Source organism: Sebastes umbrosus, chromosome 9 (assembly GCF_015220745.1).
Source record: "Sebastes umbrosus isolate fSebUmb1 chromosome 9, fSebUmb1.pri, whole genome shotgun sequence".
In the NCBI taxonomy this organism is placed as follows: Eukaryota; Metazoa; Chordata; class Actinopteri; order Perciformes; family Sebastidae; genus Sebastes; species Sebastes umbrosus.
This window is the reverse complement of record NC_051277.1, coordinates 13,865,160-13,892,248: the sequence shown is the minus strand read 5'-3', so window position 1 is coordinate 13,892,248 and position 27,089 is coordinate 13,865,160. Positions and strand designations below refer to the sequence as shown.

Below are 27,089 nucleotides of genomic sequence, written 5' to 3'. Positions count from 1 at the left end.
AATCAGACATTCTTACTATATTAATTTAGATATTGTCCAAAGTAAAAGTCCCTAGAAGTGTATGATTCAACTTTTTCCCATGATCTAGTGTTAAAAAGTTAACAAAAATCTCAATAAATTGTAATATCAAATAGCAATACATATCGGATCGGCACCCAAGTATTGTGATAGTATTGAATCAGGAGATAGGTGAATCGTCCCAGCCCTATAAAAAATGATTTGAATCTAATTTATATTCTGATTCATTCAACTTTTTGGAAATAGTAAAGTGCATTAAAAGACAAGCTCTACTGAGCTAAATTGAACTCCAGTGCATGAAAAACATGAACATTGTCAGTATTCATTGTGTAATCATGCCATGGGGAGTCCAGCTGAGAGGTTTTGGAGTTTTAAAGACGGGCCTCAGTTTCACTTCAGTATTAGTTTTCACACTTTAAGTAGACATTCTGCCTTCTGATGCAACAATGAAAGCTCTCCTCCACTAAAATAGTTCCTCTCTGCTTGTAAATGGCTGATAAGAGTCATGAGACGCTAAAGTTAACTCCACTGCAGCCAGCAGTCTGTTTGGTAAAGCAGTGAAGTATGTGTCAGATCATCTCATCTTGTCTTCTGTGCAAGCTAAAGTTTTTTCTTTGTTCTTGTTTTGTTTTTCATTTCAAAATGATGAATGGCCAAACCAAATACTTGTTGTCATGTGTTTATTAGCCAGCTGGTTTACAGCAGAGATGTCTGCGGGAATCTTTGTGTCTAATTAGGTCACTGTGACTTTAAAAGATGTTTTTTTGTTACGGTGCACAGCAAATACCAGAGCCAATAAATATATTCTGACTAAACTAACATTACTGGAAGGCATGAAGTGATTTTATTGTCCTAAAAATCTGTGTTAATTTAGACAGTTGATTTTGATTTAGTTGTAGTTCTGATCTTTTGACAGAATATACGTTCATTTTAGTCACATTTTAGTCATTTTATTATTGTGTTTTAGTCTAGACATCCTTTAGTTCTTTAGTTGTGAATAAAATAAAACAAAAGAAAAGAAATATACAGTAACGTAAGAAAATGCACAGGTGGCATGAAAAAGAAAACCCTGACATCCACCTAACATTAGAATTTAAAGACAGTTTACTTTACACTTCAAGTGTCTTCTGGAGTTTAGACCTCTTTAGACTTGTTTCCGTTCTCCGTGCACATTCGAAGTAGTTGTGCCAGAAATCCAGATTACAGTCGTTCTCTATTGTGAGGTTAGCGGAAAAAGCGCAGTGTGCCCATGCTACTCTGCTCTGCAGAAATACAATACATTTATTTAGATTTAGTTTGTTGACAGCCTGCAAATCTTGAACACATTTCTACCGATAAACACAAAGAATAACTAACTGAAAAGTAACGTTAACTTTACATCCAAATTAGGGATTGATACGATTTTATTGATACCAACGGCATTATCAATTCTGCTTATCAGTCCGATTCTTAATCGACTCCCTTATTGTTTCCTGATCAATTTTCTATTCGATTAAATCAATAAATGTATTTGTTTACATTATTATACATATTTAGTTATTTAGTCTTGTTTGCTTTGTGGAAAAAAAGGTTATCAATAGATATTTTTAGTCATTATTTTTATTTTACCGATTATTTACAGATACCGATTTATGAATTTATAAAATCTCAGTCTTGTGCAACAGTGTGCAGAGCCCTCAGGAATCGAGAACACGTGTTTATCCCATGTGGAATGTTTTAACAAAGTGCTTGTGAGTCATTAACGTCATACTATTAGTGCCATGAGACAAAGAGCCTCACTTACTCTCTCCTTCGTCTCAGGTACTTTGTTCTCCGACCAAAATCCATCAGAAATGGACGCTTTATGTCCCTCTCCCCCTGGACCTACCAGACCCCAACGCCACTACGAGAGGATTGGAGGACGGGAGGGAACATCGTAAGTATTACAAAATCTAATATGATGATGAAAGTACCACAGACAAAATTCGAAGGAGTTATTATAGATGAAAGATTAAATAGGAAAAACCATATTGAACATTTATGCAAGAAGTCCAGGATGATGCTTGGTATATTGAAAAAGTTTGTTCTTTGATCCCTCCTTTTTCTCATTTAACTCTTTATTATAGTCTCATTTTTTACCAACTACTGCAATATTGTCCATCTGACCAAATTACTTGTAATTCAGACGAGGTTTTTGAGAATGATTTCACGTTCTAACAGACGAGATCCATCTGCACCTCTGTTTAGAAAATATTTATTGCTGTCTATCGATAAGGGAAATGTTTTTCAAACATACTTGTTTGTGTTCGAATACATGAATTTCAGGCAAGATCTCCCAGATACATTTCAATTTTTTTTATTTTATCTTCAGACATAAATCATATTCGTTCCAATCTTGCCTACTTCAGCTTTAAACCCCTGCCCTCTTCCATATCTCCTGAACTATTTGTCGTAGACTCTCGCGGGAGGCATCAGTTTGCTTAGCAGGGAGTTCGTGTTTCATTAGTGACGGTTTGCCCCGCCCTCTACACGTTAGCCCCGCCCCTTCCATAACCCCTGAACCGTTTGTCGTGGACTCTTCTGGGAGGCATCATTGCACTCAGCTGTTCCTATTCCTCTTTCCATTTGCCATGCCACGTCCAATTAATTTCATCTTGAACCTCATGGCAAAATGCTTCTGTATATCTACTCACGCTAGGTTTGTTTTTGTTTTTGTTTTTTGTCTGTTTTTTTTCTTTTCTTTTCTTTTCTTTTCTTTTACTACTGTTTATACTTGCTTGTGAGTTTTGCGTGTATAGATATTCGTTGTGCTATGTGCTCTTTGTTTGTTTGTTGTTTTGTTGCACTTTTGATGGGTAATAATGTCATTTTATTTATTTATATAAGGGAGGATAAGCTTTTCAGGCTTTCTTCCTCTCCTGCACTGAAGTTACTGTTTTTCCTGTTGTATGTATTCTGTATCCAAATAATAGTGCAAATAAACTAAACAATGCACTCAGCAGCCGTCAGTCAGTAACAGAAGTGTCTGTTTAAATATTTGTAATGAACATGTAGTCGGACTGGTTCTAATGTACATATATCCTGTTTTCCAGTTTTTGTCAGACTCTTATCCACCTGTTGAAAGGGAACATCGGTACAGGGCTGCTGGGGCTGCCTCTGGCTGTCAAGAATGCAGGCCTGGTGGTAAGTACACAGTGGTTTTATTATCTGATATCACCCGGTCACATGACGGTTCTGGAGACACAAAATTAGATTCTGCTCCCATTCCAGTCAGATGTTCATGGCGTTGTACAGACGTGGTCAGGCTGCTGTTGAATAGTGAGCTTTATTTTTATGAAAAAGTATATTGTGGTTGTCCGGTAAAGCAGTTGTGAGCACGGACTGTCATTAAGAGAAGTTAATTGTATTCATTTACCTTCTTAATTGTATTTCTTCGCTGGTATTTCTGATGTTCCAGGAGCATTACTTCCCCAAGCTGTGACATTGTTCACAGGATCATACAGAGAGCCGTGGTTGAGGTGTGAAAACATTTCCATGTTGCACCAAAGTGAAATATTGTGGCCCGGGTAGTGAGATAGGCGGGGTATTTTTATCCTTCTATGAGTGTTCATGCCACATGGAGTATACAGATGAAGTAAAGGCCAGGTTACAAACAGAAGTATTGAATTTTAAGACTTTAAGAGCTCTTGACTCATAGTGTTGATTTTCCAAAAACAATGGTGAACAAAAACTCATGATACAAACATCTTATACCATATAACACGTCACATGTCCGCCCCCCCCCGTTTTCTTCATGCCTTATTTCAATGCAATACCCTGAATGAATTTTAATGAAAAGCTCTTTGTTTTACAAAACATGCACATTGGTTTGACAGCAACGACTGATATGACGGCAAAATATTGGATATGGGTAACCGCCACATTCAGTTTTATAGTGAATCTCTCATTAGTGTACAAGTAGTGCTGGGTGATATGGCTTATAAATAATATCTTTATATTATATATAATATTTTCTCTAAAATAACGTAACTGTTTGATTTCACCCTTTGATGCATATGATCATACCGGCGTGATCATTGTAGTAAATTAATCTGAATTCAGCTCGTATATGACGTTTTAGAGGGCTTTAATTTTCTTATTAATTTAGTTTTATTTATTTATTTAGATTTATTTATGCATTTATCATTGACAGCCTGACTGACTTATTGAATGAATGTGAATGAAATTGCTTATCATGTTCACCGGAAGGTCGCTTTTATTTTGAAGTTCTTCGTCCCTCTTACCATAATGCCTAGTATAGACACGTACCTTAATACAACATGGGGGCTAGTTTGACCGTCTTTATCTAAGTGGAGGCTGCCGTCTTCCATCACTGTTTCCAAGCGCTTCACTTCTTTCTCTCTCTGTTCCTGCTTCTCTCCAGATACAAAAACACACACGTCATACACCACACCTGAGAGAAATGAACTGGAAACGCCAAAGGGAGTCTCATGCTGGCGGCTTAAAAACATTATGAGACAATTTGTACTCGATGTTCCCGATACAGTCATTTACTACATCCCACATAAAACAAGCTGCAATACATCAGTAAATTTGATATATCACCCACCCCTACAAGTTCTTATGATTACACTAGACTTCCTTAAATTTAGTTTAACCTCATGTTTTAAAAAAAGGTTTCAGTATTATGTTGTAACATGTGTCATTTTATCTTTAGTATTAATGTTGTGGTTTAACAGTGATGCAGCCTGTCTGTGTTTCTCTCTCCAGCTTGGACCCATCAGCCTGCTGTGTATGGGTGTCATAGCGATCCACTGTATGAGGATGCTGGTGAAATGTTCCCACCACCTCAGCTCAAAGTAAGTAAAAAAAAAAAAAAAAACACCTTAGAGTCTTAACACTTGAAATCCACTATTTGCACCGAATTTCTGTCATGTACAATACAATGCAACCACAGTCTTTTAAAGGTACAATTGATAACATTGCCGCTCGCTGAACTCGGGAGCGGCCGGTATTGCAGCTCGCCGCAGGCCGCACCTCGCTGTTGCTCCAGTGTGAATTCGGCATTAGACCAAATTTGAATGTTCAGATTTGAATACAAGTAACACCACTGGGAAGCTACAGAATGATCTAAAAACATCGAAAGACCAACAAATTATCTGCCCTTTAATGCTATTGGTATACAATATATCATGATGTACAGTAATTAAATTAATAACATTGTCTAGAAATTCAGTTGATGAACCTTTTATAGATAAACGTGGTAACATGGTAAGCTGTGCCTCAGGTGGGACGGACATTAATCGCAGGGTTGGGGTTTGATGTCAAAGTGTCCACCACCATCGCTGTGTGTCAAATCCTGCAAATCCAATATTGCCATAATGCAATCTTCTTCTTGCTTATTGAGTTCTTCTCTGGGGGCAGCACCTTACCTTGTTATTCGGGAAATATAAAATACTTTTTATTAGACTGGACAGAGAAAGGGCAGGTTGAGATAAAGTGGCTTTAATTGAAACATTACAATTACATTATTTTGTGTTTCCCTGTAGATGCAGCTGTTTGTTTCCAAAGATAATTTCTTTTCTCCGCCTCCATTCCCTCACAGCAGGGCCACTGTGGCTCGTTTCTGCCATATGATCTAACGCTGTAAAACCACAGCTTTTGCTCTGCTTCTGTTGTCATTTGTGTACTTAGCTGCCCACTGTGGCAACAGTGACTTGTTTGTTGTGGCTGGTTGACAGATTACACTCTATTTAGGCGTGGCTCTCCACCCTATCTCTACTGTGTAATCACCAGCATATGGACACTGAGTTTTGTACCCACTCTTTGGACAGCTCCATACACCAGACATCATGTAACTGTGACCAGCTCCACTTATCAGAGGAAGTGGTGCAGTAAAAGATGTCGCTAGTCCAATTTGAAACCATCAGATTGTGTAACTGAACCCGTGAGGCAATAAACCCCAACTATGATCCATTATCTGTTCTGCAGCTGTTAGCATGTGACAACAGAGGTGACTAAACACATTTATGCGCACATTAACTCGTTATCAGATTTGCATTAGTGTGTGTTGCAGTTAGTGCTGCCTCCTCTAACAGTTCAACCCGCCCGTACATGGTTTCTCCTGCCCTTTGCCCTGTTCATGCAGGGATATGCACACCAGCTCCGCCCTGCCACGCCAAAGAGGATTAAGTAGATAGAGACCATGAATGCAGAGCTTCCACAGCGAGCCTTATAGCCGGGACACACGGGACGCATGAGCAGCGCATGACACGCTACCGGCTACCTCGCTGAACCGGCAGAGTTTCTGCTGCTGTGCTGCTGCTGCTGCCAGCCCTTTCTTTCTACATAGAGTTTGCCTTTCATAATGGCCATTTTACTTAATTATAAATGTGATTTATATTTGTTTTAGACAGAAAAAGGTTAAGAAGCATTTGCTCATTTGTAAATAATAATAATAATAATCCTCAATTAAAAGCCAGTACTCTATTATTACATGGAGTAAGTCGCTGCATTTTCCACAGCACTGTCCTGCAAATATTTCAGAATAAAAGCCTTGTGTAAATGTGTGTGGTAATAATTTCATCACTCGCTCAGTCAGTCAGTGACTTTGGCGTTTATAAGACCGGCTCCAGCCAAAACCATACGGCTCTTTTCTTCCTCTTCGACAGTTTTGCCGCACCTTTCCCGGTCCACTATGCTGATTAGGATACACCGCCTCCACATCGGCGTAATGCCACAACCGCAGTTAGAAATGACAGAAATCCACCAAGTGCAACACTTTTTAAAAAAAATAATGTTTTCTATGAAGACACCCATCAGAGTTTTGTTGAGAGCTGCAGGCGAGATGAAATGTGACAGAGGCAGCCGCCGATTCTCTATGCAGGAAAAAAACTTGATATCATCAAAAATGCTGCTCTTCCTGTTTCTTTATTGCAGAGTCAGAGTGATCACTTCCTCTTGTTCCCTCATAGACATGTAGGAGCAACAGGTTTCATTTACTATACCTACAGATATGTAGTTATCCATCCACATATGAATGGAAAAATATTTGATTTTCTCCTACCCGCTGTTAGCTGTTTCACTCTTTCTTCCCCAACCTCTGTCTGTTATTCTTAGCAGCTGTAATGAGGCATTGTTATACTTTATTGGCAGTTTATTGTTTCATAATGGCATGCTTATATGATCTGACTTCACTGCAAAGGGTTTTTCTGTAACTGTGTGACTGCGAAGCAACGATGGTGCCGTAAAAGGAAAAACAAATTCGGCAGCCCCTTGTGTGAATAGATTGAAAATATCTAAGTAGTAACGCAGAATGAGATCTGTGTTCACAGGTTGTCACAGTTACAGTGTCTCTTCCTGTTTGAATTTAATCCAAACAGATGAATGCTATGTCAGTGAAAACATTGTGACTTTGTTTCCCCGTCCAGGATTAACCGGCCGTCTCTGACCTACGGTGAGGCGATGCAGTACGGGATGGAAAACGTGTCATGGCTGAGGAGACACTCAAACTGGGGAAAGTAAGACAAATGTTTCACCTACTGAGTTTAGAGGTTACCTTTAGAAAACATCAGTCTTTTAGTCATGTCACTACCATACATATATTTGTTTTTAAAGTCCAATGCATCCATTCAGTGAAGCGTTTTCTCATGAGGGTAAAAATACTGTTTCAGAGGCTCTCTCCCAAATTATGGTGCAAACATAGAATTCTTAATTTTATAAAGAAAAGTCGGTGATGTGTGTAATGTTTTATATGTCCTTATATTTCTGAAGAATTTTTCTAATAATTTCTAAGATGTGTTCTGGACAGGTTGCTGTAATTTGATTCTAATTGTACGGAAAATTGAGACAGTGTTCATTTTGTACACTTCCAGTTAATTTACTCCATTTAATTGCTGTTGTAACCTGGAGAGTCTTTCCATCAAGGCACAGCAAGTCAGCTGAACATGCAAACATGGGAAATGTGTCTACAGGGAGTAAATATGCAATTACACATTTCTATAGTTAGTACCAAATTATATAGTTCTTTTTTCAGGGAACTTCTTGGACATGAACAGAAAATAGAAATATACAGACCCTTCAAATGAAACGTTGACAGCAGTCGCATTTAAGGATGTTGGTCAGAAAGTCAACATGTTCATTTATGTGTTAGTTCATGAATCTATTGTATGATTGCATACTTGTTATTCAGGTTCAATATTTACTGTATAAAAATTATAACCCCTTTGTCCGACCACTTCCCTCTCTTTGTCTCACTCAGACACACGGTGAACTTGTTTCTAATCATCACCCAGCTGGGCTTCTGCTGCGTCTACTTTGTCTTCCTCAGTGACAATATCAAGCAGGTCCGGCACGCATGCACACACAAACACACACACACACACACACACACACACACACAAACACACACACACACACACACACACACACACTTGTCACTTTCAAGGCATTAAAGGGATAGTTTGGGTGTTTTGAAATGGGGTTGTATGAGGTACTTCTCCATAGTCAGTGTATTACCTACAGTAGATGGAGTTTGGGGAAACGGACAGGAGTACCAGCACTGGAGCAAAGCAATGTACTGCTGTGGATGGGGGCAGCAACAAAACAGATTTTAGACACCTAAAAAAATCAATTTCAGTTTAAGTATACGCTATGTTTTCACTGCTTTACATTGCTGTCAGACAGCCCTTTCTGACGGGGAGCGGAAGCTGTTATCTCTGCTCTCTTCAAAGCCACCAGACTCCATTGGAAAAAAACTGTAATTTTACCTCACAGAACACAGGAGTTACTGGTCTACAGCTGCCTCAATCGGTTCGTTTGTTTGTCTTATTGTGTGACTTTCCAATCCGAACTAACATGGATTATTCCATCGATTATCCAAACTAAAACACCAAGGTCACACAATAACAAACAAACTAACCGATCGAGGCAGCGGTAGACCAGCAACTCCCATGTTCTGCGAGGTCTGAGTCTGTTTTTTTTATAGGTGAGCCTTTCAACACTGAATACATATAATACACTGGTATTCCTAAACTTGAAATGAAGCCTTTCTACAAACAGCAATACTTTCAAGCACTTTAATATGATTTTTCTGGTTTACATGCTGTCTAATACAGTAGGTGTTTAATAGTTGTCTACTACTGTTGTTTGCTCTGTCGACATAACATACAGGCTACTGTGTCATCTGACCTTTGACCAGCACAGCTCTGAAAATCTGAATAAATCGATGGTGCTTACATGCCCCAATAAATGTAGAGAGCGCAAATCTAAAGGTGTGAACCTGTTTCTGTTTACTCTTATCATGAATTTATGGAATTACCTCAGTGTGGATGCCCACACGAAGGTTATTTTTAGTTATATGGCAGTTCCCATAGTTATGTAAGAGTATTGCCCATATATGTACATGTACCCACCGCGAGAGTGAGAAGGTTTTAATGTTTACACATACAAAGAAATCGAACAATTGTTGTAAATATAACAGCATGTACTGGTTAAGCTACAAATACATTTCTACTGCATGAGGGGGAGAATAAAAACAAACCAAATACAGCTTTAGAGCATTTGGAGGAAATGTATTCCAATTTGTTTGATACAAATCTGTTTGAGTTTTCTACTTTTTATACCTGAGTAGAAGTCTATGTGACTGTTGTTTTATCTATGGTTGTTATGACCTTTGACCCTTGACCTACCACCCATTGAGCCCATGTTATGGTTGGAGATCTGGGAACTTTACCGTTTACCTCGCTGAAAGTCACACTGACTAAATGCCTAAAAGTGAAACATCTCACCTGTGATTTAAGATTAGTGCCTGCATTTTAAACCATTGTTCAAGCAGAGGACGATTTATCATTTTGTGTGTTTGCATAATGTCAAGTACACTCTGAGTACACTCTCACTATATTCTGTCTATTGAAACAAGTGTGGTCATGGATATACTTTTTTTAATATAGTACAATTTCTTACCACTAGATGGAGGTGTCTGTCTACTATGGTGGTCTCCTTTCCTCTGCTGCCTCATGAATCTTACCTGGCAGAATGCAAGTCATTGAAAAACCTTTTTTGAGTATCTAAAAATAAAATAAATTAATATAAAAATAATTAATTATTATGTCAAAAGAATGACTAAGTATTTCAAAATAATGAGTTATTATCTCAAAAGAATGACTTAAGTATTTCAAAATAAACAAGAAACTTCCTCAAATGAATAAGTTGCTATCTCAAAATAATGACTTAATATCTCAAAATAATGAGAAAAGGAAAGTTTCTCATTATTCTGAGATACTAAGTCATTATTTCAAGAAAGTTTCTTAAAATGACTTACAGGATCTTTTTTCCTGGAGTTTGGAGTTTCCATAGAAATGTGAAAAATTCCTCCTGAAAATATCTCCAGGCAGAATCAGTTCCCTTCCCTCTCTCATTTATAACCTGACTCATTTCTCTGTGCTCCCCTCCACCCATGTCTTTACCAGGTGGTAGAAGCAGCCAACGCCACCACCTTCAGCTGCCACATGAACTACACCAACCAGACCCAGATCCTGGTGCCGAGCTTCGACTCCCGTCTCTACATGCTCTGCTTCCTGCCGTTCGTCATCCTGCTGGTTTTCGTCCCCGACCTGAAGTACCTGGCTCCCCTCTCTCTGGTGGCAAACCTGGTCATGACCGCCAGCCTGGTCCTCATTTACTGGTACTCACTCACGGTGAGCACCACATTTATCTCTTCTCTCTTTCTGATATGTCTCACTTTAACCTCCATTAATTCAGAGAAGATGTTCTGACTTCAGTGCTGCTTCTCAGCTCTTCCTTTTCTCACCCTGATTATGTTTACATTAAGGGTGGAGGGAAAAAATCCATACAGCATAGTATCAGCATATATTTTGTGTGTCAATAATATATCGATACACAGACGTCAAGTATAAATCTTTTACTATATAAACTATTAACTTCTTAACAATCCGGCAGCCCGACCGCTATTCTGTCTTTCAGAGGTTGAACCGAGCTCAGTTTTAAAGCTAGATTACAAACAAACTAACCGATCAAGACAGCGGTAGACCAGCAACTCCCTTGTTCTGCAAGTAGTAGTGTTTTTGTCAATGGAGTCTGGTGGCTTTGAAGAGTGCACAGATAACGGCTTCGGTCCCTTGACCTCTGACCTCAAGATATGTGAATGAAAACTCTGAGATGAACAGAGTGATAACTGTGTGGATAAAACAGATGTTGATAACCTGCATAATTTTTAGTTGAAAAAAGTAATAAATCGCAATATATCTTATCGCAATTTTGCAATAAGATTGTATCGTGGGGCCTCTGGTGATTCCCAGCCCTAGTTTACATGCACACAATCAACCAGATTTCTAACAGTAGGCTACAAACCACATTGGGTTGGAAATCAAGTTACTCATCTACTCTATATGCACTGCAGCAAATGGCTTTGTATAATAAGAGCCTATCATTTCCTCAACAAGGGCCCTCGGGGTCATCTGCACTACTTTGTCTTCCACACACAAGGAGACAAAAGGCTTTAACACTTCTACATATTTTTCTATCCTCTCTCCCACAATTTCAAACTCCCAAGTTGCTCAGCCCACTTGTCATTAACCTCATATACTCAGACTCATACTTGTGCTGTCCTTCTTCTCGAAGTTCAAAGAGAAGCGTATATGGAGAAGAAACTCCATATCTTTATGCAATGTAGGCAAAAACTGTGGCATCACTCCCATGCTTCTCATACATAAGTTTACATAATTTGTTCATCTATTCGGTTTTATGCATTTGCAAATACATGTGTAGCACATCCTTTGAGAAGGATCCTCATGGTCACAACTCATGATTAATTTATGGTTTACTCATTTCTCCTGTGTGTGTGTGCGGGATGATACTGTATGTGAAGGATAAGGTCAGAGAGAGGGCATAAGTATCATCTATATTTTAGACAAAGGCAAGCACTATATTTAATGTATGATAGCAGATATAGAGCAGAGAGGTAGTTATGACCTTTTGACCAATCAACCTTCTTCTATAAGCAGCACAGGGGCTAATCATGTGGTTTCTTTGTCCTTGGAGTGCTATAAAAATATATTGCTGTACACAACTTTCTGTTGAGACACTCCTTACTGACTCTTGGGATGTGGTTCATAGTCTCTCCTATTGTAATTACAATATACAGTAATTGTTTTACTTTATACCCATCAATGTTTGGTGCATTATTTTGCATGTTTCAGTGCTTACAGGTAATTTCCACAACACTCTGAGTACTCCAGAATCCCAGTTTACATGCAGGTGGTCAGTAGACTCATTTCAGGATTTGCATATCTTAGACCCAGTTTGTGCCTTTCAGTTTATTTTGTTTTCAGTTTCATTTTATGTAGAGCTTTTTATTTATTTTATTTGCATATATCAATAAACCACGGAAGCACTGAGAGGCAAATGAGAAAAAAATTCTGGTGATCTAAGTCAGATCTAAATTGTTTTCTCTCCTGTGTTTATGACTTAAGTACAGGTGAAAAAAAAAGGTTTTGCCAGGATAATCTTTCTAGTTACTTAAAAAAAAACACTTAGAAAAATGATTCTGACAAAAAACATTTCTTACCCTTTTTTCTTTTTACAGATGGAAAAAAAGGAATTTGGATAGATTATTGATTAGTGCATAATATTTGTCTAGATATTTTACTCCAAATAAAGAAAGTGTACTTTGGGATCGACACCCAAGTTATCACCGCCCTCCACTTTTCTCTGTGTGTGTTATAATCTGTCTCTCTGTTTCCCTCCCAGCTGATTGGGTTGTGGGGTTGTTATGGATAACAGGGACAACTGGTAGCGACAGAGTCTCCAGATTACCTGTTTTCCGTCTGTATGAGTATTTCATCATGCATCTTCTGCACCTTTGCAGATATATAGCAATCATGCTCTCTGAGAAACGGCCTTGGAAAAAAAGCAATTTCTTGCATCAGAAATCTCACAAAGATTCAGCACTAAGAAATATATGTGTGTCCGTAAGGTCTTTATGTGGCTGATGAATCACCTGAGCAAGGAATTTTTGGAATGCTAGAGCATAAACTTTGAGGCTATAAGCATCTGGATTTTCTTTCTTTTTGTTGCTTGGTTTGATTTGGTGCCCTTTCTTTGGCGTGCTTTCCTCACTTCCGTTTCTTTTCTTGTGCACTGATTCATTTAAACTGAACAGCCAATCAGAGTGATTTCTCTCACCGACGGGCTCCATCACGGGCAGACTAGAGCCAATGGAGCAGGACGCACCGAAAAACTCTTGGTGCGAGATATAGGCCGTAAGAGTAATATAACATATGGTGATCCAAAGTGAAATCGTGAGGTTTCCCCATCACAGCAAAGAATTTGTCAGCAGCTGCATTGTGCAAAAGAGATGACGTTTGATGGCTTACATTTCCTTTTATTCTCCCACTTTGGTTTATTTTGCAGTAATGACGCTTCCCTTTATAATATCCTGCTTATTTCACAGCTGCTTATCAAAGACCCTAATCATATTAAATTATGTTATTACAATCTAATGTAATTTTTGGCAAACAAACGAGTCCAACAGGACCAGGGAGCGGTGTCCTTTCGACCCAAGTTGTTAATTTGATAACAAATGATTCAAATGGACCTCGTGACTGCAAATATGGTCAGATAGTATTCATAAATAACAAACAACTTGGATTCTAATATCAAATAAGACGATACAGCTTTTGCAGAGTGTAGAGTTAATGTTGTTTTTCTCTTTCTTTCCCTGCAGAACATTCTGTATCCCATCAACCTACCAAAAGTGGGCAGAGCTAAAGACTACCCTCTCTTCTTTGGGACAGCCATCTTTGCCTTCGAAGGGATCGGAGTGGTACGTGACCTGATGATGATAACTATATGATTAAGCAAGGGTCAAACACATTAACATCTAAACAGTTCAAGCCCATTTACATCTGGTGTTAACATGAAATGTGTATCTGGATACATTATCTGGATCATGACATCTGATTTACATATACACCTGGTATTAGAAGCGCTCTCATTATCTCCATTCTGTCCACATTACGATCAGATCTCAATATGCAGATTAGGTAGGAAGAGTGGGCGTTCTTGTTGTGAGGAAGGTCTCATCTGGCCGAGCAGCTTAAACGGGATTTAACATGATGTCTCACGTTTCTTTAAGAGCAGAACGTCATCTGAAATGAACAAATCGTGAATCTCTATTGGCTCAATCATGTTACGTAATGTATGTTGTTCTTGCTCCAAACAAGATTCTATGTGTTCATATCACTTACAGCAGGGTGGAGCTTAACGCCTGGATGTGTGTAGTATGAGTTAAAACCATAAAGCTGAGTATACATGACCTGTTAAATTTTGGTTTACATCCTTGACTATAATGTGAAGCAGTCTTGTCCTCCGTTATATTGTTCAGGTATGTTGACATTTTGCTGCAAGGAAGATTTTTAGGGCTGCAACTGACAATTATTTTCATTATCAATTAATCTGCAGATTATTTTCTAGATTAATCGATTAATCGTTTGGTTTATAAACTGTCAGAAAATAGTGAAAAATATCCATCCCAGTTTCTCAAAGTCCAAGGTGATGTCTGAAATGTCAACACAAAAATTTTGCCTTCATTATAACGTCCATAAACCAAAATCAAGACATCGTAGCCTGAGAGGAAGTGACGTGTTAAAAACTCACATGAACATTCAGACATTTTCATTTTTAAGTGTTTGTACTGTTACCTCTAATGTTGTGTAAATGTCAAAGGAGATGAGGACCCATAAATCATCCATTGATTTTGCTATATTGTCCTTTGGGTCGGCAGGTTCTTCCCCTGGAGAACAAGATGCAGAGGCCTCAGGGTTTCATCCCGGTTCTGTATACGGGGATGGGCATCGTTACCTTCCTCTACATCAGCCTCGGTACCATAGGATACATGTGCTTTGGAGAGCACATAGGAGGGAGCATCACTCTCAACCTGCCAAACTGCTGGTAAGATAACGTCATCACTCTACTGTACATACTGTGTATACAATCCACACAGTTCGAAATTTTGCCGCGACTCAGACACAGAAACTATAAATTAAGTTTCAAGAGTATCGCACTTCTGAATGTGGAGTCTCTCCACACTCTGGGGCGGATTCACAAAAGGATTGCGCTACTTTTGCGGTCACTAAATTTACACAAATAAAACAAAAAGAAATTGTGTAATTCTCAAAGCACCTCAAAGGGTGAAATGCACCCCTAACTGCACTGCCAAGCAAATAGCATCTTGGTGCTCCTGTGCTATTTGCATGTATTTAAATTAGCTAATATCCATACATTTGGTGCAAAATCATCCCCTCTCAATGCAAATGAGCCTCATTGCAAAAACAGTTCAATTAAAAAAGATTAGTACTAATAGCCACACGCAGCTACGGTTGTCACGTCCAGACTTTCCTCCGCTTCCAATCATGCCATCTTTTTTTAATAAGAAGCCTAATTTACCTCTTGCAATTGTCCCCTAATATTGCTAATTTCCTCGCCTTGGAAAGCACTTTGTGCTTATGGCTTGAAAAGTGCTCTATAAAAAAAAATGATTATTATTTATATTTTACAGTCTAAAAGGGTGTGTTTGGATACACTAACAGCACAAACAGACTGAGATATTAAATCCAAAATCAAGGTCTCTCGTTTAAATTCCTTGCCTGACTTTTTCAGGAATGCCTCGGCACCTCGTCGGCCAGGACCTGTTTTTCCTTTTCTCTCTGCCATTGTTCTGCCTGCTGTGTTCTTGGTGCAAAGGAAACATTTAGACTTTGCCACATGGATATAATTAACTTTTGTGAATCAGGCCTTGAGATGGGGCAGAAAGTGCTCGGATGTTGTATATTCCTAAATGTGTGTTTAATCAAATTATCTCACAGCAAACCGGGTTGGCCAGGTAGTATTTGAGCATAGAAATACCAAACATACTGCACAGAGAATATGAGGAATGCGGGATATAACAAGGGCACAGCAGAACAGTTTTTTTGTCCAGTTTTGCTCTAGCACATTAATAGATGAAATGTGAATTTGTTAAGATGAATGTTTTCTTTGTTTGTTCAGCCATAGTGGGTTTCACTCGCCACGCTAACTCCTCAGTTCTCAGCAAACTGGCTTGGCTGATTTTGTAAATATAAAATAAACGACTCCCCATTCCCAGATGTTCACAACAGTAAATGTAACTCATTTCATGAACTGAGACAAGTTGTTATCAATATTGAGACTAATATATTATGGTGTAATTGTATGACGGCTATTTAAACGCCTCTGTTAATTGGTAGTGTCGTACCTGCAGAGCTCTGCACATACAGACAGGAAGCTTATCATTCGTCTCCAGACGTTACTAATAAAGTAGGTCAGGAAATAATCTTCACTTTCAACGAGCAAACTGACTTTACTGATAAATCTGTGGTGTGTATCTTCAGGTCTGGTTTGTAGATTGATTAACAGCATTCATGTTCTCATTAGTTTTCTCATTACTTGTTACTATCCTCTCGGCGACAGGAAATGCACGTCTTCTGAAATGCCTCCTGTGAGTGGACTGATGGCGCTAATTAGTGGAAGAAATTTGCTTTTCAAAGGCTATAATTACCAGCATCTCAGTGTTTTTGTTTTTATAAGTGAGCAGAAGACTGTTTGCTCTTTACAATGACTCCCTATTGATTCCTCTTCATCTTGTAATATCTTTTTTGATGGATCTTGATCATGAAAATTGAGGCGTTGTGTTTATGAAAGGTTTTTGATTAGCTGCATTTAAGTGCACTAAACACATTTTAATTTTTAGCTGTAACTTTTCTAAACAACAATTTCTATTTAGTCACACAACACATGTTTAACCCTTGTGCATCCCTCTGCGCTCTGATTTCCTTAAAGCAGTCATTCCCAAAGATTCTTTTCCAGTCTTTTATTTAAGACGTATATCTGCAGTACACCTTTGTGCCACATGAGGGAGCCTAAATGTTCATATTGTTCTGATAATTGTTGTCTACTGATAACATTGAATCTAATATGAAAGGCTAGCATATATTCTGTTTGTTTTACTGATGAGATGAAAAAAAACCTCCACCTAAATGCTTTTATTTGATTTATCAACCGTATCTTTTTGACATGGCTGGATTACTTATTCAAGATAATATAATAAAAAAAAAAATATATATATATATATAATTTTCTGCATTGTAAATGCTAGGGGGATTTTTTTTTTCACAATAAATCATCGGAAATTTAAAAAGCCAGAAAATGTCCATAGTAATGCACAAGGTTTAAGTCATGTTTCTTTTTTTCTGTGTCAATTCACCCGCACTCTCTTAATCTCTGTTTCCAGGACGTACCAGGCGGTGAAACTGCTGTACTGTTTTGGTATTTTCATCACATTCGCCCTCCAGTTCTACGTTCCAGCGGAGATTCTCATCCCACCAGTAGTTGCTCGCGTGTCAGAGAGGTGGGAGAAAGCCGTCGACCTGCTGCTCCGAACCGTCCTGGTCATCTTCACATGTGAGTAACAGCCAGTCATACAAATTTCAAGTCAAGGGACCCCTTTGAAAATGGCCGTGCCAGTTTTTCCTCACAAAAATGTAGTGCAAGTTTGGAGCGTTATGTATCCTCCTTTATGACAAGATAGTATGATATGGTTGGTACCAATGGATTCCTTAGGTTTTTCTGGTTTCTTATGATGCCAGTATCTTCACTTTAGCTTTAAAACTGAACCTACAAGAGAGAGAGAAATAAGTTACTGTGCATAAGGATGCGCTGTGATCAGCCTTGCGTGACGCACAACATTCCCCAGTCCCAGGCTTCAAACCAACATACTGCTTTCCATCTTCCTTTCATTGTATATTCTGATGCAGTCCCATACAGTAAAGTTCAGCAGAACGCCTTTGATTCAGTCCTGAGTAGGAACAACAGATTGTCTTCTGGTTTGTGCTTCATGCTGTAAAGCTTTTGAACTTATGTCTGCAGTGTGCCGTCTTTCTTTTATTGTATTTTTTATTAGGTTCATTCATACAATAGAAAATGGAGCATTGACAATCAGCATGCCAGCTGGCACTTTAAAGGGATCGCAGCCAACAAATGAATGTAGTTTTTTCACAAACTGACAAGCAGCATTAAATGTGCAAGCAGACCACATCTAAGATCTGCTCCTTATTTAACAGTTCTATCTTTGTCTCATAGGGGGGTAGAAATGGAAATAATTTACTAGTGAACATGGGAAAATAGCAAACATGTTGGTGCACATCCCAGTCATGGGGTTTCATATATATGTGGACAGGACTTCAGGGAGAGCTGAAACATGAGCTGCGAATGTATAATCAGAAGGTTGCTGCTTTGAATCTTTTAATTGGCTGTGAAAACTAGCGAGGAAGTCTGTTGAATAGACTCCTCTAATCCCTGAGTAACAGTAGTTTCAGCTGATTTCCCAGATCTGCTAAACGGAGGGAGGTGGAAGCGACTATGACTCGCCCTTTAGGAGCAATTAGTTCCAGGTACTACGGAGCAACAGGAAATAAACTAGGAACTCTCCTTTGCACTTTACTGTCCCCCCCCCCCCACAACTAAAGAACCGTGAAGATTAGGCAAATCAGTCAGATAACAGATTTAAAAACATGCTGGTTGCATTTGACAATGGACGTAATGGAGACTGAAATATTTTACCGTTAGTACAACACCACCACAATCTACATATTTCTTTTGTTCACTTACTTTAATCTCTGGATTGCCTCCCTCTCTTTCTTGTTTACACACTCTCTTACTATGTTCACACGATGAGCAACAAAAGCAACAAAACGGCCAAGCGTTTGTCAGCTGTGTTGTTGGCGGGTTACCGTTGAAGTGTTACTCAAGCGCTCGTTGACGTATGTCATTAAATAGAACTTGGAACTGTTTTTTTTTTTTTTTAGATGGAACAAAACAGGGTGAAACAAAAATATGATTGGTTGATGCTTCACTGCGTCATTGGAGTGCTGGAAAAAAATTGAGACCAGCTTACTTTATTTGTAGCACATCACACCCATCACGCAGCGATAAGTGTCGGGCGTCAGTTTGTAGCTTCATTTAACCGGCTTCTATTAAAAATGACTAGAATGTTGCGGTGTCTCTCGTAGTGTGAACACAGCTTCTCTCATTATTTCTCCCTCTGTTTAGTCGGGAAGCTGACAACCAAGCCTTTACATTGTGACGACATCACAGATGTTTAAATCATTTTTCTCGGCTGAAGGAAAGTTTTACAAATATAATACCTCCATGGATCAAAAATTCATAATAGAAAGAGTCATACACCTTTTGCAGTTCAAGGTGTCCTGTCAACAGTTTTACAGACGTCTCTTTTACAATGGCGGTCTATAGGGGATTGGACTGCTGCTCTCATAGAAGCAGTAATTGGATGGGAGGAGACTGCTCTTTCACATAATATTTCTAACCTCATTCAGACGGCAATCCCGTGAAGTGTGTGTGAATGCGTTTGCCTCATTTCTTTCCATGTTTTATATGAATGCATTCATCTGTCAGTGTAGGTGAAGTGCCACCTTATTAAGAAGCTTTTATCACTTTTTGTATGTGTAGAGGTTTTATGTGTTTGCATGTATGTACATCAACATGTGAGTGTGTATGTGCAGTATGCGTGGAGGATGCTGTCAGGAATGCTTTTCCTGTTGATTGTCTGTGTATCCTCCAGGAGTGTGTGTGGTATAGTAGGTCTCACGTGAATGGTGAAGAAACCCAGTAACTAAACTGCCACGTGTCCTGTAAACACACACAGACACGCTCCCATTCCCCCATCCGTTCTCCTTCGTCCCCCACGTTCAGACAGCAGGAAACAGTTCCCTGTAATAGACCTGCTGGGCCTTTTATAGCAGCGATAGTCCTCCAATTGCTATTGATTCCCATTCAGCCAGGACTGCTGATCCTTTAACTCTGTTGTCGTCTCTTGCCTCCCCGGTCAGATTGCTGTGATTCAGTGCTGTGGCACGTTGGGGTCAGTAGGGGGCAGACTTCTACCCATTTAAACATCATTATGAAGACATTGAAGCTGCTGTGGTTGAGATTTCCAGTCCCTTTGTAATTCTGTGAGTAGACGACTGCGTTGAAATGAGGCTGGAGTTTGTTCACTGGCAGCTTTTTTTTTTTACAGAACTCACAAACTCTCACCAAAGTTTTACCAGCCACACAACTGTTTATACTATGTTAGGCAACAGAAACCTACTTCCACGTACTAGAAGTTAATCTTTAATCACCAGGACACATCTGTCTGGTGGCCACCTGATTGCATCTCTGCTTTTTGCTGATGCTGTTGGCTTCATCACACAATGTCCTCCAGGCTGGGACAGTTTGCAACCTTCTATGATGTGGTTAGGATTAGGGGCGGGGGAAAAAATAGTTTCACCTATGTATTGCAATTTTGAATTTTTGAATACCAGTAGTGCCGTAGCCACTAAATGGTTTAATCCAGTCAGCCTGGTTTTTAAAACCAGTTGTTTGATTGATTCTTCCAGTGAGCCTGAATTTAGCTTTGATTACATTCAGTAGCAAAATGTAATTGATGGCGCAAATCAAATTTTGAATGGATGGATTGTGAACAACAAACTGACATGATACTAACCAGAGCCTCGTTCTAAAAGGAGTGAGGGTTCATTATTGTTCCTGTTGCTGTTTAAAGAAATGGAGGCTAAATGAGGCTTTTAAAACACCTGGTGGAAAACAGAGAACTGAAGAAGTAATTTGCAGCAGACACACGGAAATCGATGGCCAGACTTCAGGTAATGAGGAGGATGAAAGCTCACGTCCACATTTCATTGTGTTCACAAAGAATATACACTCATCGGCCACTTTATCAGGCACACCTGTTCAATTGCTTGTTAACACAAATAGCTAATCAGCCAATCACATGGCAGTAACTCAATGCATTTAGGCATCTAGAGGTGGTGAAGACGACTTGCTGAAGTTCAAACCGATCATCAGAATGGGGAAGAAAGGGGATTTAAGTGACTTTGAACGTGGCATGGTTGTTGGTGCCAGACGGGCTGGTCTGAGTATTTCAAAAACTGCTGATCTACTGGGATTTTCACGCACAACCATCTCTAGGGTTTACAGAGTATGGTCCGAAAAAGAGAAAATATCCAGTGAGCGGCAGTTGTGTGGACGGAAATGCCTTGTTGATGTCAGAGGTCAGAGGAGAATGGGCAGAGTGGTTTGAGATGATAGAAAGACAACTATAACTCAAATAACCACTCGTTACAACCAAGGTATGCAGAATACCATCTCTGAACGCACAACACGTCGAACCTTGAAGCAGATGGGCTACAGCAACAGAAGACCACCCGGTACTAGCAACGGCCACTTTATTAGGTACACCTTGTACCTTTATAAAACCTCCATTAAATGATGGATGTTAAGACCACTATTTCAATCAGTCTGAAGGGAGATGTGACGGTCTCATATTATAGCAGATAAAAGTGGTAATCTCAAGTTGAGTTTGATACAAATGCTGGTTTCTCAGCTCCAGGGAGTGCTTAAGGTCTTTATATTATGCATGCGTCATTGGACGGTATTGTATATAGGAAACAGGAACAGAGAAGAAACAGTACGTGAGGGAAATGGAGCAGAGAATAAGATGTACTGGAGAGGCAGAGATATATATCTCTTATGCAGCTTATTTAACTGATTTAGAGAGACGTCATTGATGCTATTCAATGCAAGGATTGTGGCTGTACAGTTGGTATAATTTAATACATACTTTGATCAGCAGTTACATAAGAAGAAATGTCCAGCCTCAGTTCATTCCTCCTCACTGCACTTCACATGGAATGAAACCTCAAGTCACGTCCGACTTATTGAGTTATGGAAACCACAGCGCTTGTTAGCCCTGGGATCTTCATTTCATTTATTAGCTGTGATTGGAGCCCGTAGAGAATTATGCAGACTCCATGTTATACAGGTTTCTGCACATGCATGTTGATAAGCTAATAAAAGGGAATAAATGCATACATGTGCCACTTCATGTCCGTGGGTCATTTGCAAAGCGGCTCGTGGTTTCATTGGTGTGTATGTGTGTTGTGAATGAGGAGATGGAGCAGCAACAAGAAAAGACTTGCCTCCAGTGGGATCCCATTGACGCATGCTTGAATGGAGGAGTCGAGGGACGGGGGGCCGGAGGAGGATTCATGTTACTCCTCCACGCACATCTTCGAGATTGCTTTTGGTTTTGAATCAGAATACAAGATGAGATTGAAGCAGTGCATCGTCGTATGTGTAGAGTAAATCTTGAAGAGAATGCCTCGGAGATGTGTCAGTCTTTGAATCGAGAGCAGATGTCGCTTCTTGGCTGTCCGGAGGGACAAGCTTTTGTCTTTGTTACGCTACTGCTGCTGTATTTTCGTGATGTGAGTCTGCGTTGCAAGGTTATCTGAGTGTGCAGTGTAGAAACAAACCCCTGAACAGCCTACGACAGAGCAGGTGCATCACTCTTCAGATAGTGTTTAAGCTTCTTCTTAATATTGCACAGAGATATTAAAATTACAAACAACATCACATCGGCATTAGGGGTGGGGAAAAACATCGATTCACCTATGATTCGCTATTTTTTTTTTTTTTACGGTTTTGAAATTGATTTTTTAATACCAGATTCGATATACAGTATTTGCTTAATTTGATACAGAGGTAGAAGGAAGTTACCGCTTTTATTGTTGTGGTCTGAGTAACGTGACGTCATATCCGTGCCGTATCCTTCAACCAAAACAAACCAGCTGGCCGCCACGAGCCGAAACGAAAATGTGGAAAACGGCGGAGGGTTGGCGTGGATACAACCTGCACCCTCACATTTTATATCCAAAGTGGAAAACACTACACATACAGTAAAGTATGGAAACACTTTGGGTTTCACATATTGCAGGAAAAGCAGAGCTAGACATCATGGCTAAAGCTGCATGTTAACTCTGTCATGGACTGGAAACATTATCGTATTGCGGTAACGTGCGATCAAGTCAGCCGTCACTCTCATCTCCGTGGTCAAATCGGCCGACGCTACAACTGTAGAGCACCCAGATACTGACATTTATGTTAAATGCATTCAAACAGCCCTAATGGAGCTGATCATGGATGTATAAATAACCAGAGAGATTTCTGTGAGTGTTTAGAAGATGTTCCACTGAAGAATGTTTCGTCTTAAAAGTTGTTGCCTTCCTAAAAAAGAAAAAAAATCTTCAGCGTGAGGAGGAATTATTTTGTCCTGCTAACTTGGTGTGTTGTTTAACATTTTAAAATGTCTGCTTAATGTGAGCTCACTCAGCCAACATATCATCTTGGTGGCAATCTGCAATGTCCAAATGTCAAATGATTGATGGTGAAAAATGTCACAGCGAGGGCAGCATTGACTGATGTCCCAGATTTACTCTGTTCTCTTGATTTGACTTTCAAGTGGCAGAACTGTGAAATTGACCTTGATGTGACTCTGTGTTTCCAGTTGCTACAACAACAAATCCTCATCTTTCCCCGTCATTGGTTTCAGTTTGATGTCAAACAGTCAGATAAGAGTTGAAAGGGAGGACAGCCCTGAGCAAACCATTTCTCAATCTCTCTCTCTCTTTCTCTCTCTCTCTCTCTCTTTCTCTCTCTCTCTCTCTCTTTCTCTCTCTCTCTCTCTCTCTCTCTCTCTCTCTCTCTCTCTCTCTCTCTCTCTCTCTCTCTCTGCTGAGCTGTGCTTTGACTTGTGCTCCTGCTTGAAAGGTCAGGCCATTTCAATGCAGGGAGATGTCTTTTGAAGTGAGCACTCTATTCTAATTTAGCGCAGATAGGCTGAGGGGTGGAGGAGCTTACTGTTGCTGTTACTGTTGTTTTGGATCAGAGAGCCTCTGAGTGACAGCTGTAGGGATGCTATATGGCTTTGTCTTTGTTCTTGCAGTTGTATGTGCCATGATACCGTTATGTTACAAGGTTTGACAAGGATTGCCCAAAGGCAGAGCACTTGGATTGCAGTTTGATCAGGTAATAAATCTCAAATGGGCACTCGGAAAACATTCGTAATGCCGAACCGTCTGCTAAAGCTGCATTAACTGAGTCTTAACCAATAGTAGCAGATGGTTGATTTCTAAAACAACCTCAAAGGAACAAGCCTTGTTAAACTATATCAGCCTATCAGGTTGTGATTGATTCATGATAGCATTCACTTGCCAAATGTCACTTCTTTAAAGCTGCATTAATCCATTATTTGGCCGCTAGGGGACAGACCATCACAACAAGCTGAACACATTTAACATATTATCACTTTGTAAAGTTGATATGGTGAACATGTTAGCAAACAGGTACCTGTTTACACATCTATTAGACATGGAGCGCCATTAGCATTCATAATGTAAATCCAGTATTCTCCTTTATAGTTCTGTTTTGGTTCTTACCACCTCCTGAGGAAAATATCCAGCTCTTAACCTGCTAAATGTTTCACTTTTTCACCAGCTGATCTCTAACTGTCTCTCTGCTGTTTGGTGCTGAGCAGGTAGTGTGCAGTGAGTGAATAAAAGACGCTAAAACAGCTAAGAGGGGCTGCTGAGTTATTGGTGATATAAATGATCTGATTCTGATGAGATGATATAATATGCATCCCACGAACGCCTTTGACTTCCCTCCCCTCTCTCCCTGCTGTTCTCCAGCCAGATTTCGGCTCACGCTCATGCTTCGCGGCCTATGTGAACCTGGGGTTACCCTTTAGCTTAAGTAAAATTTATTTATATAACCCCAAATTACATGTTTGCTTCAAATGGCTTTACAATCTGTACAGCATACAACACCCTCTACGGAGAACAGAGGAACAAAACATAATCACTATTCGACTCCCTTGAGCCAAAGCCGCGAAACTTATCCAGATGAACCAGCTAACCAAAACAAAGCCTGAGGTGTTGACCCTCCATTGGACTCCAATTCCAGCAACACTGTCACATTACAGAGAGTCACTTGATTTATCGTTGTAAGCCCATACGTGTGCGATACGAACACTTCTGGCTTTGACGACTCCCAGTTGTATCAAAAAAGACGCTGCAGCAGAAAGCAATTCACGCCAATATACCTGCCAGCCCAACCCTTCGCCCCTCGGGTCTGAACTCAGGACACAGATGAATCGGTTGTTCACAGCACATGGACTGCACCAATTTCCGCCATCATGATTTATTTCTTCTACAAACAAAAACAAATGCCATCAGAATACTTTTAAACATACTGTAATCACACAAAAAGTCTCCGCATAATAACGTTGCTGATAGGAAATCTATTTTTTTTTCCTGCCTCTATATTGGCTGCACTGGTCATTTCATTTTGCTTTGAAAGTGCTTCCTTTGTCTAAGTCACTTTGCCACAAGCTTGAGCTGAGCAGCAAGCGTGTGTTGTTAAGCTGTTGATGGGAACAAGAGAGGACATGAGGATGTCGCGTGAGCCTCCTCCTCCTCCTCCTCCTCCTCCTCCTCCTCCTCCTCCTCTTCTTCTTTTGTTGATTTTTTATTTGTACTTCATCCTGGAGCACAGTGGCACAAAGGTGACATGCCACTGGGAATGCATGCTGCATGTTGCTGGACTGTAGTGCTGTCATGTTTTTACCCTTTCAGAAACATGATATGTGCACACATTCACCTTTACGTCTTACGGAGATAATTCACCTGTGTTGTTTGGCCTTTGCTTTCTGCGCCTGTTTCAGCTCATCTGAATTACCTTATGTCTGTTAGCAGCTAGTAAATCAGAGATCAGATGTCAGGTAATGTGATGAACCTACTGCAGGTCTAAAGGTCTATTTCAGAAAGGCCCTGGAATAAATACTAAAGAGCAACATTAAATCATATGACTGGAGAGAAAAGCAGTTGAAGTACCCTGTTGGACTTCAAAATTATGATCTTTTTCTAAAACCTATGCATTTATTTTATTATTAATTATTATATATATTATTATATTTTATTTATAAGTCAAAAGAAAATCTCATTTATTTTAATCAACTTAATTAAATTCAAATTCATTGAAAATTTACATACACTACATGGCATGTTGATGTCTGAAGGACGGAACCTGCCAAAATAAAAAACAAATGAATAAATAAATAAATGACTCGATAAAAAATATGGCATTAAATGTAGCAAAAGATAATGTCAAAAAAATAAATGTAGCCATTAATTAATTGATAAAATGTGAGATAGATTGATATTTCTGTTTTAATCAGCTTCTTTATTAATTTATCTTTGTATTAATTCCCTTATTTATTTTCTCTTCTGTTCAATCTTCCCTTTTATTTACGTATTTATTTGTTTTTATTTTTTATTTATTTTATATTTATTTTTAAATGTATTTATGCATTTATTTATTTATGCACAATTTTCCCTTTGCCCTATGGGCCCCAGCCCAAATCATAAAGAAACAGTAGTAGTAGTAGTAGTAGTAGTAAAACAGTATACTTTTGGCCATGTAGTGTATACAGATCCCACTATAGGCACCCTTGTTTTAGTGATAACCAGAAGGACCTCGTTGGATTAAACTCATTCTGGATTAACCTCTTGGTGTATCTTAATGCTGCTGTGGTGTAAATAATGACATGTTAATTACGTCCTCTTCAGCCTTTGTCATTATCATTGCACCCATTGGAAGATAAGGAATCAATTCATTAATGCAGCAGTCTCAGGAAGAAGAGTCAACCCTAAAGGCCACATCTGAGAAACCAATCAGAACACAGTGTCTGAATGTGCAAGTCATGCTTTTAAAGTAGCCTTATCTCTGGATGACACCCTGTGTCTGTGAGCAGACAGGTCAGCCTGAGGATTTCTGTCTTTAGCATGGACCTCCTGCTGGACGGGGAAGGTCAGCCTCGCCCTCCAACTCCATCCTCCCTCACTTCCTCTCCTCCTCTTGCCTTCCCTCTGTTGTCAGCCTGATCACCCTCATACTTTCTGTCATTATGTTTTCTCACTCTCAGTGTCTAGATCAAAATATTCTGGCCTGTGACCTAATTTTAAGGCCCTAAATACTGTTATGGCACCAGAAGGTAGAGAGAGCTGCAACCCTTACACTGGAGCGTGACGTATTCTTGTTTTGTATTTTGTCAGTCCACTGAGGTAACTCAAAATGCATTGTAT

The 27,089-nt window shown here is 39.5% G+C and overlaps 1 protein-coding gene across 1 annotated transcript in view; it reads left to right on the top strand.

The window, feature by feature from the left end:
• The window catches only part of slc36a1 (solute carrier family 36 member 1), a 43,892-nt gene that overhangs the window by 3,455 nt on the left and 13,348 nt on the right, over positions 1–27,089 (top strand). The window contains exons 3-11 of the mRNA XM_037780399.1: positions 1,819–1,933; positions 3,090–3,180; positions 4,768–4,856; positions 7,428–7,517; positions 8,258–8,342; positions 10,467–10,694; positions 13,742–13,840; positions 14,801–14,967; positions 17,324–17,493. Of these exons, the coding sequence (XP_037636327.1) occupies positions 1,819–1,933; positions 3,090–3,180; positions 4,768–4,856; positions 7,428–7,517; positions 8,258–8,342; positions 10,467–10,694; positions 13,742–13,840; positions 14,801–14,967; positions 17,324–17,493 (1,134 nt within the window). The remainder of the gene's footprint in view (positions 1–1,818; positions 1,934–3,089; positions 3,181–4,767; positions 4,857–7,427; positions 7,518–8,257; positions 8,343–10,466; positions 10,695–13,741; positions 13,841–14,800; positions 14,968–17,323; positions 17,494–27,089) is intronic.